Source organism: Corvus hawaiiensis, assembly GCF_020740725.1.
Source record: "Corvus hawaiiensis isolate bCorHaw1 chromosome 31 unlocalized genomic scaffold, bCorHaw1.pri.cur SUPER_31c, whole genome shotgun sequence".
In the NCBI taxonomy this organism is placed as follows: Eukaryota; Metazoa; Chordata; class Aves; order Passeriformes; family Corvidae; genus Corvus; species Corvus hawaiiensis.
The window spans coordinates 1-20000 of record NW_025963248.1 but is presented as its reverse complement, the minus strand read 5'-3'; the positions used below and the strand labels follow the sequence as shown (position 1 = coordinate 20000).

Genomic DNA, 20000 nt, shown 5'->3' with positions numbered 1-20000 from the left:
CCACCATCGTGATGTGGTTGGGAGGTCCCTTCTCACATCCAAGACACGGTTGGGTCCCATCTCACCTGCCCGCCCCCTCGGTGTCCCCGTGGGTGTCCCCGTGGATGTCCCCACGTCCCCGTGACCGTGCCGTGCCCCAGGCGAGTTCATCCGGGCGCTCTACGAGTCGGAGGAGAACTGCGAGGTGGACCCCATGAAGTGCTCGGCCTCCACCCTGGCCGACCACCAGGCCAACCTGCGCATGTGCTGCGAGCTGGCGCTCTGCAAGGTGGTCAACTCCCACTGGTGAGTGCGGGGACGCGCGGTGGGGACGTCCCGGGAACGTCCCCGGCGCCCGCGTGACGCCGCGTCCCCGCCGTGTCCCGCCGGCAGCGTGTTCCCGCGGGAGCTGAAGGAGGTGTTCGCCTCGTGGCGGCTGCGCTGCGCCGAGCGCGGGCGCGAGGACATCGCCGACCGCCTGATCAGCGCCTCGCTCTTCCTGCGCTTCCTGTGCCCCGCCGTGATGTCCCCCAGCCTCTTCGGCCTCATGCAGGAGTATCCCGACGAGCAGACGGCCCGGACACTGACCCTCATCGCCAAGGTCATCCAGAACTTGGCCAACTTCACCAAGTGAGGGCAGCGACGGCGGGAGGGACGGAGGGAGGGGTTTGGAGATTCATGGAGGGGTGGTGGATGGGTGGAGATGGATGGAGATGGATGGAGATGGATGGATGATGGTGGATGGATGAATTGAGGGATGGATGAGTTGAGGGACAGGAGATGGATGATGGTGGGTGGATGATGATTATGAATGGATGAATGGGTGGAGATGGATGGAGATGGATGGATGATGATGAATGAGTTGATGGATGGATGAGTTGAGGGACAGGAGGTGGATGATGATGATGGGTGATGGATGATGATGAATGGATGGATGGATGGACGGAGATGGATGGATGATGATGAATGAGTTGATGGATGGATGAGTTGAGGGACAGGAGATGGATGATGGTGGACGGATGATGGGTGGCGAGAAGGTGGATGGATGATGGATGGATGAGTTGAGGGACAGGAGATGGATGATGGTGGGTGGATGATGATTATGAATGGATGGATGGGTGGAGATGGGTGGAGATGGATGGAGATGGATGGATGATGATGAATGAGTTGATGGATGGATGGATGAGTTGAGGGACAAGAGGTGGATGATGGATGATGGTTGGATGCTGGATGGGAAATGGGTAAGTTGAGGGACAGGATGGATGGATGGATGGATGGAGAGGAGATGGATGGACGGATGGATGGATGGATGGATGGATGGAGAGGAGATGGATGGAGAGGAGATGGATAGATGGATGGATGGAGAGGAGATGGATGGATGGAGAGGAGATGGATGGATGGATGGATGGATGGATGGATGGATGGATGGATGGATGGATGGAGAGGAGATGGATGGATGGATGAGTTGATGCACAGGAGATGGATGGATGGATGGATGGAGAGGAGATGGATGGAGAGGAGATGGATAGATGGATGGATGGAGAGGAGATGGATGGATGGAGAGGAGATGGATGGATGGATGGATGGATGGATGGATGGATGGATGGAGAGGAGATGGATGGACGGATGGATGGATGGATGGAGAGGAGATGGATGGAGAGGAGATGGATAGATGGATGGATGGAGAGGAGATGGATGGATGGATGAATGGATGGATGGATGGAGAGGAGATGGATGGACGGATGGATGGATGGATGGATGGAGAGGAGATGGATGGATGGATGGATGGAGGGATGGATGGATGGAGAGGAGATGGATGGATGGATGGATGGATGGATGGAGAGGAGATGGATGGACGGATGGATGGATGGAGAGGAGATGGATGGATGGAGAGGAGATGGATGGATGGATGGATGAGTTGATGCACAGATTGATGGATGGATGGATGGATGGAGAGGAGATGGATGGATGGATGAGTTGATGCACAGGAGATGGATGGATGGATGGATGGATGGATGGATGGATGGATGGAGAGGAGATGGATGGATGGATGGATGGATGGATGGAGAGGAGATGGATGGATGGATGGATGGAGAGGAGATGGATGGAGAGGAGATGGATAGATGGATGGATGGAGAGGAGATGGATGGATGGATGAATGGATGGATGGATGGAGAGGAGATGGATGGACGGATGGATGGATGGATGGATGGAGAGGAGATGGATGGATGGATGGATGGAGGGATGGATGGATGGAGAGGAGATGGATGGACGGATGAATGGATGGATGGATGGAGAGGAGATGGATGGACGGATGGATGGATGGATGGATGGATGGATGGAGAGGAGATGGATGGAGAGGAGATGGATAGATGGATGGATGGAGAGGAGATGGATGGATGGATGGATGGAGGGATGGATGGAGAGGAGATGGATGGACGGATGGATGGATGATGGATGGAGAGGAGAGGAGACGGATGGATGGATGGATGGATGGAGAGGAGATGGATGGATGGATGGATGAGTTGATGCACAGATTGATGGATGGATGGATGGAGAGGAGAGGAGATGGATGGATGGATGGATGGATGGATGGAGAGGAGATGGATGGATGGATGGATGGATGGATGGAGAGGAGATGGATGGATGAGTTGATGCACAGGAGATGGATGGATGGATGGATGAGTTGATGCACAGATGGATGGATGGATGGATGGAGAGGAGATGGATGGATGGATGGATGGATGGATGGATGGAGAGGAGATGGATGGATGAGTTGATGCACAGGAGATGGATGGATGGATGGATGGATGGATGGATGGAGAGGAGATGGATGGATGAGTTGATGCACAGGAGATGGATGGATGATGGATGATGGATGATGATGATGGATGAGTAGAGGGACTGGATGTATGGAGGGATGATGATGGATGGAAGATGCATGATTTAATGGGCAGGAGATGAATGGTGGACGGATGACAATAGCTGGTGGATGATGATGGATGATGATGGATGGTGGATGACAGATGATGATGGGTGATGACGGATGAGTGATGATGATGGATGACAATAGCGGGATGATAGATGATGATGGATGATGATGGGTGACAATGGAAGAAGGAGATGGATGGATGATAGATGACCATGGATGGATGATAATGGTGGATGATGATGATGATGATGATGGATGAGTGATGATGATGGATGACAGTGGAAGAAGGATGATGATGGATGATAGATGACCATGGATGGATGATGATGATGGATGATAGATGATGGTGATGATGATGATGATGATGGTGATGATGATGATGGTGATGATGATGATGGATGAGTGGTGATGATGGATGACTGTGGAAGAAGGATGATGATGGATAATAGACGACCATGGATGGATGATGATGATGGATGATGATGGGTGATGGATGACAATAGTTGGATGATGCTGATGATGATGATGGATGAGTGATGATGATGGGTGACAGTGGAAGAAGGATGATGATGGACCATAGACGACCATGGATGGATGATGATGATGATGGATGATGATGGGTGATGGATAACAATAGTTGGATGATGGATGATGACGATGATGATGACGATGATGATGATGGGTGACAATGGAAGAAGGATGATGATGGATGATAGACAGCCATGGATGGATGATGGTGATGCATGATGATGGATGACAATAGTTGGATGATGGATGATGACAATGATGATGACGATGATGATGATGATGATGGGTGACAATGGAAGAAGGATGATGATGGATGATAGACAGCCATGGATGGATGATGGTGATGGATGATGATGGATGACAATAGTTGGATGATGGATGATGACAATGATGATGACGATGATGATGATGATGATGGGTGACAATGGAAGAAGGATGATGATGGATGATAGACAGCCATGGATGGATGATGATGGTGGATGATAGATGGTGGTGATGGTCATGATGATGATGGATGAGTGATGATGATGGGTGACAGTGGAAGAAGGATGATGATGGATGATAGACGACCATGGATGGATGATGATGGTGGATGACAGATGATGATGATGATGATGGTGATGATGATGATGGATTATGGCAGCAAAGGAAGGATGATGGTGGATAACAGATGACAATGGATGATGATGATGATGGATGACAGATGATGGACAACCCCCCTCCCTGCGCTTCCCCACCCCTCAATCTGCCACCCCCAGCCCGACCCTCCTGCTGGCCCTGCCCTCACCTGGCAGGGGGTGTTCCTGCCCTCCTGCCAGCCCCGCCCTCACCTGGCCACGCCCGCGCAGGTTTGGGAGCAAGGAGGAGTACATGGCCTTCATGAACGAGTTCCTGGAGCTGGAGTGGGCCAGCATGCAGCAGTTCCTCTACGAGATCTCCAACCTGGACACGCTGACCAACAGCACCAGCTTCGAGGGCTACATCGACCTGGGCCGCGAGCTGTCCACGCTGCACGCGCTGCTCTGGGAGGTCATGAGCCAGCTCAGCAAGGTACCGCACCTGGGGACCCCTCACCTGCGCGGCCACAGCCTCACCTGTGCGGCCACAGCCTCACCTGTGAGGCCACAGCCTCACCTGCGCGGCCACAGCCTCACCTGTGCGGCAACAGCCTCACCTGTGAGGCCACAGCCTCACCTGTGCGGCAACAGCTTCACCTGTGCGGCCACAGCCTCACCTGGGGGCCACAGCCTCACCTGTGCGGCCACAGCCTCACCTGTGCGGCCACAGCCTCACCTGTGCGGCAACAGCTTCACCTGTGCGGCCACAGCCTCACCTGGGGGCCACAGCCTCACCTGTGCGGCCACAGCCTCACCTGTGCGGCCACAGCCTCACCTGGGGGCCACAGCCTCACCTGTGCGGCCACAGCCTCACCTGTGCGGCCACAGCCTCACCTGGGGGCCACAGCCTCACCTGGGGGTCACCTGGGGGGTGCTGGGGGGGATGGACACCCTGCACGCGCTGCTTTGGGAGCTCATGAGCCAGCTCAGCAAGGTACCACACCTGGGACACACCTGGGGAACCCTCCATGGGCTCACCTGTGCGGCCACAGCCTCACCTGCATGGCCACAGCCTCACCTGTGCACCCACAGCCTCACCTGTGCACCCACAGCCTCACCTGTGGCCCCATAGCCTCACCTGCGTGGCCACAGCCTCACCTGTGTGGCCACAGCCTCACCTGTGTGCCCACAGCCTCCCCAGGTGTCCCCACACCTGTGTCCCACCACCAGAGGTTCCTGGGGTCCCCCCAGGTGAGCTCCCAGGGGTCCCACCTGCCCAGGTGAGCTCCCCAGGTGTTGGGGTGGCCTCCCTTCCATCCTCCCCGAGGGGTTCCATTGTCCCATGGCCCCCCCAGATGTGGTCCTTGAGCATCCCAGCCCTGCCAGGTGAGCTCCTCAGGATCCCTCCTATGGGAGATCCCACCTGCCCAGGTGTGCCCAGGTGTGCCCAGGTGCACTCAGGTGTGCCCAGGTGTGCTCAGGTTTGCTCAGGTGTGCCCAGGTACGCTCAGATGCGCTCAGGTGTGCTCAGGTTTGTCCAGGTGTGCCCAGGTGTCCGCAGGTGTGCTCAGGTTTGCCCAGGTTTGTCCAGGTGTGCTCAGGTTTGCCCAGGTGTGCCCAGGTTTGCCCAGGTTTGTCCAGGTGTGCCCAGATGTGCCCAGGTGTGCCCAGGTGTGCTCAGGTTTGCCCAGGTGTGCCCAGGTGTGCCCAGATGTGCTCAGGTGTGCCCAGGTTTGCCCAGGTGTGCCCAGGTGTGCTCAGGTGTGCCCAGGTGTGCTCACCTGTCCCCTCAGGAGGCGCTACTGAAGCTGTGTCCCTGTCACAGTCTTTAGGGTCCCCCCATGTGCAGTCAATGGGAGGTCCCAGGTGTTCCCAGGTGTTCCCAGGTGTTCCCAGGTGCACCCAGGTGTTCCCAGGTGTATCCAGGTGTTCCCAGGTGTTCCCAGGTGTTCCCAGGTGCACCCAGGTGTTCCCAGGTGTTCCCAGGTGTTCCCAGGTGCACCCAGGTGTTCCCAGGTGTATCCAGGTGCTCCCAGGTGTTCCCAGGTGCACCCAGGTGTTCCCAGGTGTTCCCAGGTGTTCCCAGGTGTATCCAAGTGCTCCCAGGTGCTCCCAGGTGTTCCCAGGTGTTCCCAGGTGCTCCCAGGTGTATCCAGGTGCTCCCAGGTGTTCCCAGGTGCACCCAGGTGTTCCCAGGTGTTCCCAGGTGTATCCAGGTGCACCCAGGTGTTCCCAGGTGTTCCCAGGTGTTCCCAGGTGTATCCAGGTGCACCCAGGTGTTCCCAGGTGTTCCCAGGTGTTCCCAGGTGCACCCAGGTGTACTCAGGTGTTCCCAGGTGTTCCCAGGTGCTCCCAGGTGTATCCAGGTGTTCCCAGGTGTATCCAGGTGCTCCCAGGTGTTCCCAGGTGCACCCAGGTGTTCCCAGGTGCACCCAGGTGTACCCAGGTGTTCCCAGGTGTTCCCAGGTGCTCCCAGGTGTATCCAGGTGTTCCCAGGTGTATCCAGGTGTTCCCAGGTGCTCCCAGGTGTATCCAGGTGTTCCCAGGTGTTCCCAGGTGTTCCCAGGTGCACCCAGGTGTTCCCAGGTGTTCCCAGGTGTATCCAGGTGTATCCAGGTGCTCCCAGGTGTATCCAGGTGTTCCCAGGTGCTCCCAGGTGTATCCAGGTGTTCCCAGGTGTTCCCAGGTGTTCCCAGGTGCTCCCAGGTGTTCCCAGGTGCTCCCAGGTGTATCCAGGTGCACCTAGGTGTATCCAGGTGTTCCCAGGTGCACCCAGGTGTATCCAGGTGCTCCCAGGTGCACCCAGCTGTACCCAGGTGTATCCAGGTGCTCCGAGGTGCTCCCAGGTGTTTCCAGGTGCTCCCAGGTGTATCCAGGTGCTCCGAGGTGTTCCGAGGTGTTCCCAGGTGTTCCCAGGTGTATCCAGGTGCTCCCAGGTGTATCCAGGTGTATCCAGGTGTTCCCAGGTGCACCCAGGTGTTCCCAGGTGCTCCCAGGTGTATCCAGGTGCTCCCAGGTGTTCCCAGGTGTTCCCAGGTACACCCAGGTGTATCCAGGTGCACCCAGCTGTACCCAGGTGTTTCCAGGTGCTCCCAGGTGTCCCCAGGTGCACCCAGGTGTATCCAGGTGCTCCCAGGTGTATCCAGGTGTTCCCAGGTGTTCCCAGGTGTATCCAGGTGCACCCAGGTGTTCCCAGGTGTTCCCAGGTGTTCCCAGGTGTCCCCAGGTGCACCCAGGTGTATCCAGGTGTTCCCAGGTGTTCCCAGGTGTTCCCAGGTGCACCCAGGTGTTCCCAGGTGTTCCCAGGTGTTCCCAGGTGTATCCAGGTGCTCCCAGGTGCACCTAGGTGTCCCCAGGTGCTCCCAGGTGTATCCAGGTGTATCCAGGTGCTCCCAGGTGTATCCAGGTGTTCCCAGGTGCTCCCAGGTGTTCCCAGGTGCTCCCAGGTGCTCCCAGGTGTTCCCAGGTGTTCCCAGGTGCTCCCAGGTACACCCAGGTGTTCCCAGGTGTTCCCAGGTGTATCCAGGTGCTCCCAGGTGTATCCAGGTGTCCCCAGGTGCACCCAGGTGTATCCAGGTGTCCCCAGGTGCACCCAGGTGTATCCAGGTGTTCCCAGGTGTATCCAGGTGCTCCCAGGTGTTCCCAGGTGCACCCAGGTGTTCCCAGGTGCTCCCAGGTGTTCCCAGGTGCACCCAGGTGTACCCAGGTGTTCCCAGGTGTTCCCAGGTGCTCCCAGGTGTATCCAGGTGTTCCCAGGTGTATCCAGGTGTTCCCAGGTGCTCCCAGGTGTATCCAGGTGTTCCCAGGTGTTCCCAGGTGTTCCCAGGTGCACCCAGGTGTTCCCAGGTGTTCCCAGGTGTATCCAGGTGTATCCAGGTGCTCCCAGGTGTATCCAGGTGTTCCCAGGTGCTCCCAGGTGTTCCCAGGTGCTCCCAGGTGTATCCAGGTGCACCTAGGTGTATCCAGGTGTTCCCAGGTGCACCCAGGTGTATCCAGGTGCTCCCAGGTGCACCCAGCTGTACCCAGGTGTATCCAGGTGCTCCGAGGTGCTCCCAGGTGTTTCCAGGTGCTCCCAGGTGTATCCAGGTGCTCCGAGGTGTTCCGAGGTGTTCCCAGGTGTTCCCAGGTGTATCCAGGTGCTCCCAGGTGTATCCAGGTGTATCCAGGTGTTCCCAGGTGCACCCAGGTGTTCCCAGGTGCTCCCAGGTGTATCCAGGTGCTCCCAGGTGTTCCCAGGTGTTCCCAGGTACACCCAGGTGTATCCAGGTGCACCCAGCTGTACCCAGGTGTTTCCAGGTGCTCCCAGGTGTCCCCAGGTGCACCCAGGTGTATCCAGGTGCTCCCAGGTGTATCCAGGTGTTCCCAGGTGTTCCCAGGTGTATCCAGGTGCACCCAGGTGTTCCCAGGTGTTCCCAGGTGTTCCCAGGTGTCCCCAGGTGCACCCAGGTGTATCCAGGTGTTCCCAGGTGTTCCCAGGTGCACCCAGGTGTTCCCAGGTGTTCCCAGGTGTTCCCAGGTGTATCCAGGTGTTCCCAGGTGTTCCCAGGTGTATCCAGGTGCTCCCAGGTGCACCTAGGTGTCCCCAGGTGCTCCCAGGTGTATCCAGGTGTATCCAGGTGCTCCCAGGTGTATCCAGGTGTTCCCAGGTGCTCCCAGGTGTTCCCAGGTGCTCCCAGGTGCTCCCAGGTGTTCCCAGGTGTTCCCAGGTGCTCCCAGGTACACCCAGGTGTTCCCAGGTGTTCCCAGGTGTATCCAGGTGCTCCCAGGTGTATCCAGGTGTCCCCAGGTGCACCCAGGTGTTCCCAGGTGCTCCCAGGTGTATCCAGGTGTATCCAGGTGCACCTAGGTGTATCCAGGTGTTCCCAGGTGTTCCCAGGTGTATCCAGGTGCTCCCAGGTGCACCCAGCTGTACCCAGGTGTTTCCAGGTGCTCCCAGGTGTATCCAGGTGCTCCCAGGTGTTCCCAGATGTTCCCAGGTGTTCCCAGGTGTATCCAGGTGCTCCCAGGTGTATCCAGGTGTATCCAGGTGTTCCCAGGTGCACCCAGGTGTTCCCAGGTGCTCCCAGGTGTATCCAGGTGTTCCCAGGTGTTCCCAGGTGTTCCCAGGTACACCCAGGTGTATCCAGGTGCACCCAGCTGTACCCAGGTGTTTCCAGGTGCTCCCAGGTGTCCCCAGGTGCACCCAGGTGTATCCAGGTGCTCCCAGGTGTATCCAGGTGTTCCCAGGTGTTCCCAGGTGTATCCAGGTGCTCCCAGGTGCACCCAGGTGTCCCCAGGTGCACCCAGGTGTATCCAGGTGTATCCAGGTGCTCCCAGGTGTTCCCAGGTGCTCCCAGGTGTATCCAGGTGCACCCAGGTGTTCCCAGGTGTTCCCAGGTGTATCCAGGTGCTCCCAGGTGCACCCAGGTGTCCCCAGGTGCTCCCAGGTGTATCCAGGTGTATCCAGGTGCTCCCAGGTGTACCCAGGTGTGTTTCCCCCCACAGGAGGCGCTGCTGAAGCTGGGCCCGCTGCCGCGGCTGCTGACCGACATCAGCGTGGCGCTGCGCAACCCCCACCTGCAGCGGCAGCCGAGCCAGGGCGAGCGCCTGCCCCCCAAAGGGCTGGTCCTGCGCGGGCCCTCGGCCGACCTGCAGCCCTACCTCGTGCGTGACCTCAACAGGTGAGCGCACCTGGGCGGCCACGGGTGACCCCGGCGGCGCAGGGAGCCCCGCGCGTCGCCCCCGGCACGGGGGTGGCTCTGCGTGTCCAACCGCGACCCCCTGTCGTGTCCGGCTGTGTGTCCCAGGTGACCCCACCCCACCTCACCTGGCCTCACCTGGTGGCCCTTGGTCCCACCTGGGGCATCCCCCACCCACCTGTGACCCCTCCCAGTGTCCCCATGGTGTCCTCCCGTGTCTTCATGGTACCTCCTGTTGTGTCCTATCCTCTGCCCCAGGTGACACCCCCACCTCACCTGGCCTCACCTGGTGGCCCTCGGTCCCACCTGGGGTGGCCCCACCCACCTGTGACCCCTCCCAGTGTCCCCATGTCCGAGCGGTGCCCTCAAGTCCCACCTGTGACCCCCCCGTTGTGCTCTGTCCTGTGCCCCAGGTGACCCCCGCACCTCACCTGGCCTCACCTGGTGGCCCTCGGTCCCACCTGGGGCATCCCCCACCCACCTGTGACCCCCCCCGTCCCCATGGTGACCCCCCAAATACCTGTGGGACCCCCCCACTGTGACCCCCAACGTCACCTGGTGTCCCTGGGTCTCACCTGGGGTGTCACCTGTCCCCCTTCCGTGTCCCCCTGGGTGTCCCCACCTGTCCCAGGTGTCCCTGGGGGTGTCACCTGTCCCTCGGGTGTCCCCCTGGGTGTCCCCACCTGTCCCAGGTGTCCCTGGGGGTGTCACCTGTCCTGCCCTTGTGTCCCCCTGGGTGTCCCCACCTGTCCCAGGTGTCCCCAGTCTCACCTGGGGGGTGTCCCCTGTCCCCGCAGCTCCGTGGATCTCCAGTCCTACATGGTGCGGGGGGCTCAACAGGTGAGGGGCGGGAATGGGATCGGGATGGGGGTGGGCATTGGGAATGGGGTTTGGGATTTGGGATTTGAGATTTGGGATTGAGGATTCGGGTGGGGATGGGATTTGGGATTTGGGATTTGGGACTGGGATTTGGGATTCGGGTGGGGATAGGATTTGGGATTTGGGTGGGGATCGGGAATGGGATTTGGGATTTGGGATTCGGGTGGGGATAGGATTTGGGATTTGGGTGGGGATCGGGAATGGGATTTGGGATTTGGGATTTGGGATTCGGGTGGGGATGGGGATGGGATTTGGGGATGGGACTGGGATTGGGATTGGGATTAGGATTTGGGATTTGGATCACCATGGGGATAGAATTTGGATTGGGATCGAGGTGGAGATGGAATTGGGACAGGAATGGGGATTGGGATTGGGATCGGGGTGGGGATTGGGATGGCACAGGAATGGGGGTTGGGACTGGGATTGGGATTGGGATTGGGATGGGACGGGAATGGGGGTTGGGATTGGGATCAGGGTGGGGGTTTGGATGGGGATGGGACGGGAATGGGGGTTGGGACTGGGATTGGAATTGGGATTGGGATCAGGGTGGGGGTTGGGATGGGGATGGGACAGGAATGGGGGTTGGGATTGGGATCAGGGTGGGGGTTGGGATGGGGACGGGACAGCAACGGCACCGGGACGATTCCACGGGGGCGGATCTGGGGCCGTGCCCAACCGCCCTCATCCCGTGTGTCCCCCCCACCCCGCATCCCCCCTCCACGTCCCTCCATCCCACATCCCCATCCCGTGCCCCCTTCCCACCCCATTCCCACTCCCCTATCCCCATCCGCTGCTCCCCCTCCCCATCCCACACCCCCTCCCATCCCACACCCCCCCATCCCACACCCCCTCTCCATCCCACACCCCCCATCCCACACCCCCTCTCCATCCCACACCCCCTCTCCATCCCACACCCCCTCTCCATCCCACACCCCCTCTCCATCCCACACCCCCTCTCCATCCCACACCCCCCTCTCCATCCCACACCCCCCATCCCACACCCCCTCTCCATCCCACACCCCCTCTCCATCCCACACCCCCCCCATCCCACACCCCCCCATCCCACACCCCCCTCCCCATCCCACACCCCCCATCCCACACCCCCTCTCCATCCCACACCCCCTCCCCATCCCACACCCCCCATCCCACACCCCCTCTCCATCCCACACCCTCCATCCCACACCCCCTCCCCTGCCCCCCAACCCATTTCCCCCCTTCCTATCCCGTGTCCCCCATGCCCTCCCCATCCCCATCCCTTATCCCCTCCACCCTCCCCCCCCATTCCCCCCTCCCCACCTCATATCCCGTATCCCCCTCCCCATATCCCCCTCTCCATCCCGTATCCCCCTCCCCATTCCTTACCCCCTCAATCCCCCATCCCATTTCTCCCCTCTCCACCCCACATCCCCCACCCGTCATCCCCCTCCCCATATCCCCCACCCCATCCCATATCCCCCTCCATATATCCCCTTCCCCATATGCCCCTCCTCACCCCTCATCCCCCTCCGCACCCCATATCCCCCACCCCGTATCCCCCTCTCCATATCCCCCTCCTCACCCCACATCCCCCTCCCCATATCCCCCACCCCATCCCATATCCCCCTCCCCATATTCCCTTCCCCATCCCTCATCCCCCTCCCCATCCCATATACCCTCATCCCCTTCCCCACATCCCCCTCCCCTCCCCATATCCCCTTCCCCATATCTCCCTCCCCACCCCATATCCCCCTCCCCATACCCACCACCCCACATCCCCCTCCTCACCCCACATCCTCCTCCCCACCCCTCATCCCCCTCCCCACATCCCCCTCCCCACCTCACATCCCCTTCCCCTCATCCCCCTCCCCATATCCCCATATCCCCCACCCCACATCCCCCTCCCCCCACCCCAATCCCCCACCCCACATCCCCCTCCCCATCCCCCACCCCACATCTCCCACCCTACATCCCCCTCCCCGTATCCCCCACCCCACACCCCCACCCCACACCCCGTCCCCCCGCCCCGCAGCTCCATGGACGTGCCGCGGCTCCCGTCCCCGCCGCAGGAGAAGGGTCCGCCGGAGGTGCTGGTGCTGAGCCGGCCGCCGCTCGCCCGCTCGTCGCCCGCCTACTGCACGAGCAGCTCGGACCTCACCGAGCCCGAGGGCGGCCGCGGGGGCGCGCTGGGGGTCGGCAAGAGCGTGTCCATGCTGGACCTGCAGGACGGACGCGTGGACAGCATCCCCAGCCTGCCGGCCGAGCTGCTGGCCGGGGGTCCGGCCCCGGGGGGCGCGGGCCAGGGGGGGCTGCGGCCCGGCGCGGCTGTCGCAGGGCAGCGCCTCCAGCCTGGCCCCGCCGCGCCTGGGGGTCCCCGAGCCGGGGGGGGCCGCAGCTGCGGGTGCCGCTCTCCTTCCAGAACCCCCTGTTCCACCTGGCCGCCGACGGGCCCCTGCGCGGCCCCGACGGCGGCGGAGGGGGCGGCGGGAGGGGCGAGGGGGGCGGCGGCGAGGGGGGGCCACTTCGGGGGCGTCGCCCCCCCCGCCGCTGCACGGCTACAGCAAGAGCGAGGAGCTGGCGACCCCCCCCCAAAAACACATCACGCACAGCCACAGCTACAGCGACGAGTTCGGGCGGCCGGGCGCCGACTTCGGCCGCAGGCAGCTGTCGCTCCAGGACACCCTGGCCCCCCCCCAGATCACCATCGGGGCCCCCCCGCCGCCCACCCCGCGGGGGTCGCGGGCGGGAAAAGGGGGCGGGGGGCCCTCGGCGCTGGGGGTGCCCCAAAAGCCGCGCCCCGCCAGCGGGAACCTGCTGGCGTCCCCCGAACCCGCGTACGGACCCCCCCCGCTCCCGCCAGCCCTCCCTGGCCAAGGAGGCCTCGGTGGCCGGCATGAAGCCACCTGTCACCAAGCAGGTGCGGGGACAGCGGGGGGACAGCGGGGGACATGGGGAGATGGGGGGTATGGGGGATATGGGGGCTTGGGGATGTGCGGGGTGTGGGGGGCATGGGGGACGTGGGGGGACACTGGGGTTCATGGGGGACGTGGGGGGACACTGAGGGACGTTGGGACATTGGGACATTGAGGACAGGGGACACTGGGGGACATGGGGGATGTGGGGGGACTCTGGGGGACATGGGGACACTGAGGATGGGGGACATTGGGGACATGGGGGTGTGCGGGACTCTGGGGGACATGGCAGGATATGGGGGCTTGGGGACGTGTGGGGTGTGGGGACATTGGGGATGTGGGGGGACACTGGGGGATGTGGGGACACGGGGACGTGGGGACACAGGACGGGGGACATTGGGGACATGGGGGGATCTGGGGGTGTGGGGGGTGTTGGGGACACTGGGGGATGTGGGGACGTGGGGACGCAGCGCACGCTGGGGACAGCGAGGGCTCCCACGATGCTGAAGGGGGAACCAAACTCGTCCTTGTGTCCCCTTGTGTCCCCCTATAACCCTCGGTGTCCCCCCATGTGTCCCCACATCCCCATATCCCGCTGACATCTCTCAATGTCCCACGTCCCCCCAATGTCCCCATGTCCCCACATCCACATCTCCCCAATGTCCCCAATGTCCCCATGTCCCCACATCCCCGTATCCCCATACCCCAAATCCCCATCTCCCTCCGATGTCCCCCCGATGACCCCATGTCCCCCGCACCCCCCACATCCCCCATGTCCCCCTGATGTCCCCCGGTGTCCCCCCTGGTGTCCCCATGCCCCCCGCACCCCCCACATCCCTCGTGTCCCCCCGGTGTCCCCCCCCCATCCTCACCTCCTCCGTGTCCCCATCTCCCCCCGCATCCCCCCCTTTTCCCCCCACTGCCCCCCACACCCCGCTGACTCCTCGCTGTCCCCCGCTGTCCCCGCTCTGTCCCCGCTGTCCCCGCTCTGTCCCCTCGGTGTTTCCGCTCTGTCCCCGCTCTGTCCCCGCTCTGTCCCCTCGCTGTCCCCTCGCTGTCCCCGCTCTGTCCCCGCTCTGTCCCCGCTCTGTCCCCTCGCTGTCCCCCCGCTGTCCCCCCCGCTGTCCCCGCAGGCGTCGCAGACGCCGTCCACGCTGAACCCGGTGCTGCCGGCGTCGGAGCGCACGGTGGCCTGGGTGTCCAACATGCCGCACCTGTCGGCCGACATCGAGAGCTCCCACATCGAGCGCGAGGAGTACAAGCTCAAGGAGTACTCCAAGTCCATGGACGAGAGCCGGCTGGACCGGGTAGGGCGGCGGGACGGGCGGGGGGGACGGGGGGGACAGAACAGGTGGGGACAGGTGGGGACAGGTGGGGATGGGGGGGACAGAACAGGTGTGCCCAGGTGGGGACAGGTAGGGACAGGTGGGGACAGAGGGGACAGAACAGGTGTGCCCAGGTGTGCTCAGGTGGGGATGGGGGGGACAGAGGGGACAGAGCCGGTGTGCCCAGGTGGGGACAGGTGAGGACAGGTGGGGACGGGGGGGGCAGAACCGGTGTGCCCAGGTGGGGACAGGTGGGGACAGAGGGGACAGAACAGCTGTGCCCAGGTGTGCCCAGGTGTGCCCAGGTGTGACAGGCAGGGACAGGTGTGACAGGGGTGACAGGTGGGGACAGGTGGGGACAGGTGGGACGGTGACACGTGGGGACAGGTATGAGGGTGTGACAGGTGTGGACAGGTGTGCCCAGGTGGGGACAGGTGTGATGGGTGTGACAGGTGAGAGCAGGTGGGCTCAGGTGTGCAGGGATCCAGGGGCTGGGGATGGTGGATCTCAGGTGTGAGGGATCCAGGTGTGAGGGATCCAGCTGTGCAGGTGTTCAGGTGCTCCTGGTGGATCCAGGTGTGCAGGGATCCAGGTGTGCGGGGATCCAGGTGTGAGGGATCCAGCTGTGCAGGTGTTCAGGTGTTCCTGGTGGATCCAGCTGTGCAGGGATCCAGGTGTGAGGGATCCAGGTGTGAGGGATCCAGCTGTTCCGAAAGGAGGGCTCAGCTGTCCAGGTGTCCGTACAGGAGGTGCCAGGTGTCCCCGTGGCAGGGTCCCACATGTCCCCAGGTGTCCCCGGGTGTCTCAGATGTGCCTATAACGGATCCTCAGCTGTGCCCAGGTGCCCCCAGATGCCCCCAGGTGTGTCAGGTGTGCCCATAGCGGGTCTCAGGTGCCCCCAGCTGCCCCCAGGTGCCCCCAGGTGTGCTGCAGTGCCCCCTGTGGCAGGTGAAGGAGTACGAGGAGGAGATCCAGGTGTGCCAGGTGCGCCCATACGGGGTTTTAGCGGGTCCCGGGTGCCCCCAGGTGTGCCCAGGTGCCCCCAGATGCCCCCAGGTGTGTCAGGTGTGCCCATAGCGGGTCCCAGGTGCCCCCAGGTGTATCAGGTGCCCCCAGGTGTGCTGCAGTGCCCCCTGTGGCAGGTGAAGGAGTATGAGGAGGAGATCCAGGTGTGCCAGATGTGCCCATAGAAGGTCCCAGGTGCCCCCATAGCAGGTCCCAGGTGCCCCCAGGTGTCCCCAGGTGTGTCAGGTGTGCCCATAGCGGGTCCCAGGTGCCCCCAGGTGCCCCCAGGTGTGCTGCAGTGTCCCCTGTGGCAGGTGAAGGAGTACGAGGAGGAGATCCACTCGCTGAAGGAGCGGCTGCACATGTCCAACCGCAAGCTGGAGGAGTACGAGCGGCGCCTGGTGACGCAGGAGGAGCAGGACGAGCCGCATCCTCCTGCAGTACCAGCAGCGCCTCGAGCTCAGCGAGAAGCGGCTGCGGCAGCAGCAGCAGGAGAAGGACTCCCAGATCAAGAGCATCATCGGCAGGTGAGGGACACACGGGGACGGCGGGGACGGCCAGGGGACAGCAGGGACACACCGGGGACAGTGGGGACACACCGGGGATGGCGGGGACACACCGGGGATGGCGGGGGACGGCCAGGGGACAGCAGGGACACACCGGGGACGGCGGGGACACACCAGGGATGGCAGGGACACACCGGGGATGGCGGGGACGGCCAGGGGACAGCGGGGACACACCGGGGACAGTGGGGACACACCGGGGGATGGCGGGGACGGTCAGGGGACAGCAGGGACACACCGGGGACGGCGGGGACACACCGGGGACAGTGGGGACACACCGGGGATGGCGGGGGACGGTCAGGGGACAGCAGGGACACACCGGGGACGGCGGGGACACACCAGGGATGGCAGGGACACACCGGGGATGGCGGGGACGGCCAGGGGACAGCGGGGACACACCGGGGACAGTGGGGACACACCGGGGATGGCGGGGACACACCAGGGATGGCGGGGACACACCGGGGATGGCGGGGACGGCCAGGGGACAGCGGGGACATCGAGGGGACAGCGGGGACACACAGGGGACAACAGGGACAGCCAGGGGACACTGGGGACACACCGGGGACAGCGGGGACACACTGGGGATGGCGGGGACATTGGGGACAGCAGGGACATCGAGGGGACAGCCAGGGGACATTGAGGGGACAGCAGGGACAGCAAGGACACACCGGGGACATTGGGGACACAGAGGGGACATTGGGGACACACCAGGGACATTGGGGACACACGGGGGACAGCGGGGACACACGGGGGACACACCGGGGACATTGGGGACAGCGGGGACATAGAGGGGACAGCCAGGGGACATTGGGGACACAGAGGGGACAGCGGGGACATCGAGAGGACAGCCAGGGGACATTGGGGTCACACGGGGACTCCCAGATCAAAAGCGTCATCGGCAGGTGAGGGACACCTGGGGACAGCGGGGACATCGAGGGGACATTGGGGATAAACAGAGATACGGGGACATGGGGACACACGGGGACATTGGGGAGACATGGGGACACACAGGGACACACGGGGACACACCGGGAACACTGGGGACATGGGGACACACAGGGGACAGTGGGGACAGGCAGGGACACACGGGGACTCCCAGATCAAGAGCATCATCGGCAGGTGAGGGACACACGGGGATGGCGGGGACGGCCAGGGGACAGTGGGGACACGAGGGGACAGCGGGGACATCGAGGGGACATTGGGGACAGTGGGGACACGAGGGGACAGCAGGGACATTGAGGGGACAGCAGGGACAGCCAGGGGACAGTGGGGACATCAAGGGGACAGCCAGGGGACATCAAGGGGACACTGGGGACAGCGGGAACAGCCAGGGGACAGCAGGGACATCGAGGGGACACGAGGGGACAGCAGGGACAGCCAGGGGACATTGGGGACAGCGGGAACAGCCAGGGGACAGCAGGGACATCGAGGGGACATTGGGGACACACGGGGACATGGGGACACGGGGACATGGGGCCACAGAAGGACACGGGGGTGGCACGAGCACACGTAGGGCCACACGGGACGTGGGTGACACGGAGGTGACCGCGGCCCCTGGGGACGTCAAGGGACACGGGGACACGGCGTGGCCCACGTGTGTCCCCACACTGTCCCCACACTGTCCCCATGTCCCCAGGGGTGTCCCTGGGTGTCCCTGGGCTGGCATTAGGGGTGTCCCCATGACCTGGAGGTGGCTCTGGGGGTGTCCCCAGAGTTGTCCCCCATGGCTTTGGGTGTCCCCAAGGTGTCCCTCGGGGTGTCCCCGTGTCCCTGGGTGTCCCTGAGGTGTCCCCAAGGTGTCCCTGGGGATGTCCCCGTGTCCCTGGGGGTGTCCCTGGGGTGTCCCAGGGTGTCCCCAAGGTGTCCCTGGGGTGTTCCAGAGGTTGTCCCCATGACCCTGGGGTGTCCCCATGTCCTTGAGGTGTCCCTGGGGTGTCCCTGGGGGTGTCCCCATGTCCCTGGGGTGTCCTTGGGGATGTCCCCACGTCCTTGAGGTGTCCCTGGAGTGTCCCTGGGGGTGTCCCCATGACCCTGGGGTGTCCCCATGTCCTTGAGGTGTCCCTGGGGTGTCCCTGGGGATGTCCCCATGACCCTGGGGGTGTCCTTGGGGATGCCCCCACGTCCTTGAGGTGTCCCTGGGTGTCCCCAAGGTGTCCCTGGGAGTGTCCCAGGGGTTGTCCCCGTGACCCTGGGGATGTCCCCATGTCCCCAAGGTGTCCCTGTGTGTCCCCAAGGTGTCCCTGGGAGTGTCCCCATGACCCTGGGGGTGTCCTCATGTCCTTGAGCTGTCCCTGGGTGTCCCTGGGGTGTCCCTGGGGATGTCCCCATGTCCTTGAGGTCCATGTGTGTCCCCAAGGTGTCCCTGGGGTGTCCCCATGTCCTTGAGGTGTCCCTGGGTGTCCCCAAGGTGTCCTGGGGTGTCCCAGGGGTTGTCCCCATGACCCTGGGGATGTCCCCATGTCCCCAAGGTGTCCCTGTGTGTCCCCAAGGTGTCCCTGGGGTGTCCCTGGTGCTGTCCCCAAGGTGACCCCGGCGATGTCCCCAAGCCTTTGGGTGTCCCCGTGGGCGCGCGCGGGAGCCCGGGGGGTGTCCCTGGGTGTCCCCGGGGATGTCCCCATGTCCTTGAGGTGTCCCTGGGGTGTCCCTGGGGATGTCCCTGGGTGTCCCCAAGGTGTCCCTGGGGATGTCCCCACGTCCTTGAGGTGTCCCTGGGTATGTCCCCCAAGGTGTCCCTGGGGGTGTCCCCATGACCCTGGGGGTGTCCTTGGAGATGTCCCCACGTCCTTGAGGTGTCCCTGGGTGTCCCCAAGGTGTCCTTGGGGGTGTCCCTGGGGATGTCCCCACGTCCTTGAGGTGTCCCTGGGCTGTCCCCAAGGTGTCCCTGGGGTGTCCCTGGGGATGTCCCCACGTCCTTGAGGTGTCCCCTGGGTGTCCCCAAGGTGTCCTTGGGGGTGTCCCTGGGGATGTCCCCACGTCCTTGAGGTGTCCCTGGGGATGTCCCCAAGGTGTCCCTGGGGTGTCCCTGGGGATGTCCCCACGTCCTTGAGGTGTCCCTGGGCTGTCCCCAAGGTGTCCCTGGGGGTGTCCCTGGGGATGTCCCCACGTCCTTGAGGTGTCCCTGGGTGTCCCCAAGGTGTCCTTGGGGGTGTCCCTGGGGATGTCCCCACGTCCTTGAGGTGTCCCTGGGGATGTCCCCAAAGGTGTCCCTGGGGTGTCCCTGGGGATGTCCCCACGTCCTTGAGGTGTCCCTGGGTGTCCCCAAGGTGTCCTTGGGGGTGTCCCTGGGGATGTCCCCACGTCCTTGAGGTGTCCCTGGGATGTCCCCAAGGTGTCCCCTGGGGGTGTCCCCTGGGGATGTCCCCACGTTCCTTGAGGTGTCCCTGGGGATGTCCCCAAGGTGTCCCTGGGGTGTCCCTGGCGTTGTCCCCAAGGTGGACCCCGGCGATGTCCCCAAGCCTTTGGGCGTCCCCGTGGGCGCGCGCGGGAGCCCGGGGGGTGTCCCTGGGTGTCCCCGGGGATGTCCCCGGGGGGGTGGCAGCATGACCCCGGTGAAGCCTGGCCCCGCAGGCTGATGCTGGTGGAGCAGGAGCTGCGCAGGGATCACTTGGGCGCCCACGACCCCCCCGAGGGCCGGCGGCGGCTGCTCGACGCTCAGGTGGAAATTAC

At 63.0% G+C, this 20000-nt stretch overlaps 1 protein-coding gene across 1 annotated transcript in view; it reads left to right on the top strand.

Annotated features, from left to right (window-relative positions):
* Positions 1-19975, top strand: part of LOC125320681 (ras/Rap GTPase-activating protein SynGAP-like) — a 29778-nt gene extending 9803 nt beyond the window's left edge. Inside the window, exons 6-14 of the mRNA XM_048293068.1 lie at positions 141-285; positions 373-609; positions 4288-4489; positions 9481-9656; positions 10472-10514; positions 12562-13446; positions 14575-14748; positions 16086-16298; positions 19889-19975. Of these exons, the coding sequence (XP_048149025.1) occupies positions 141-285; positions 373-609; positions 4288-4489; positions 9481-9656; positions 10472-10514; positions 12562-13446; positions 14575-14748; positions 16086-16298; positions 19889-19906 (2093 nt within the window). The 3' untranslated portion in view covers positions 19907-19975. The remainder of the gene's footprint in view (positions 1-140; positions 286-372; positions 610-4287; positions 4490-9480; positions 9657-10471; positions 10515-12561; positions 13447-14574; positions 14749-16085; positions 16299-19888) is intronic.
* The last annotated feature ends 25 nt before the right edge of the window (positions 19976-20000 follow it).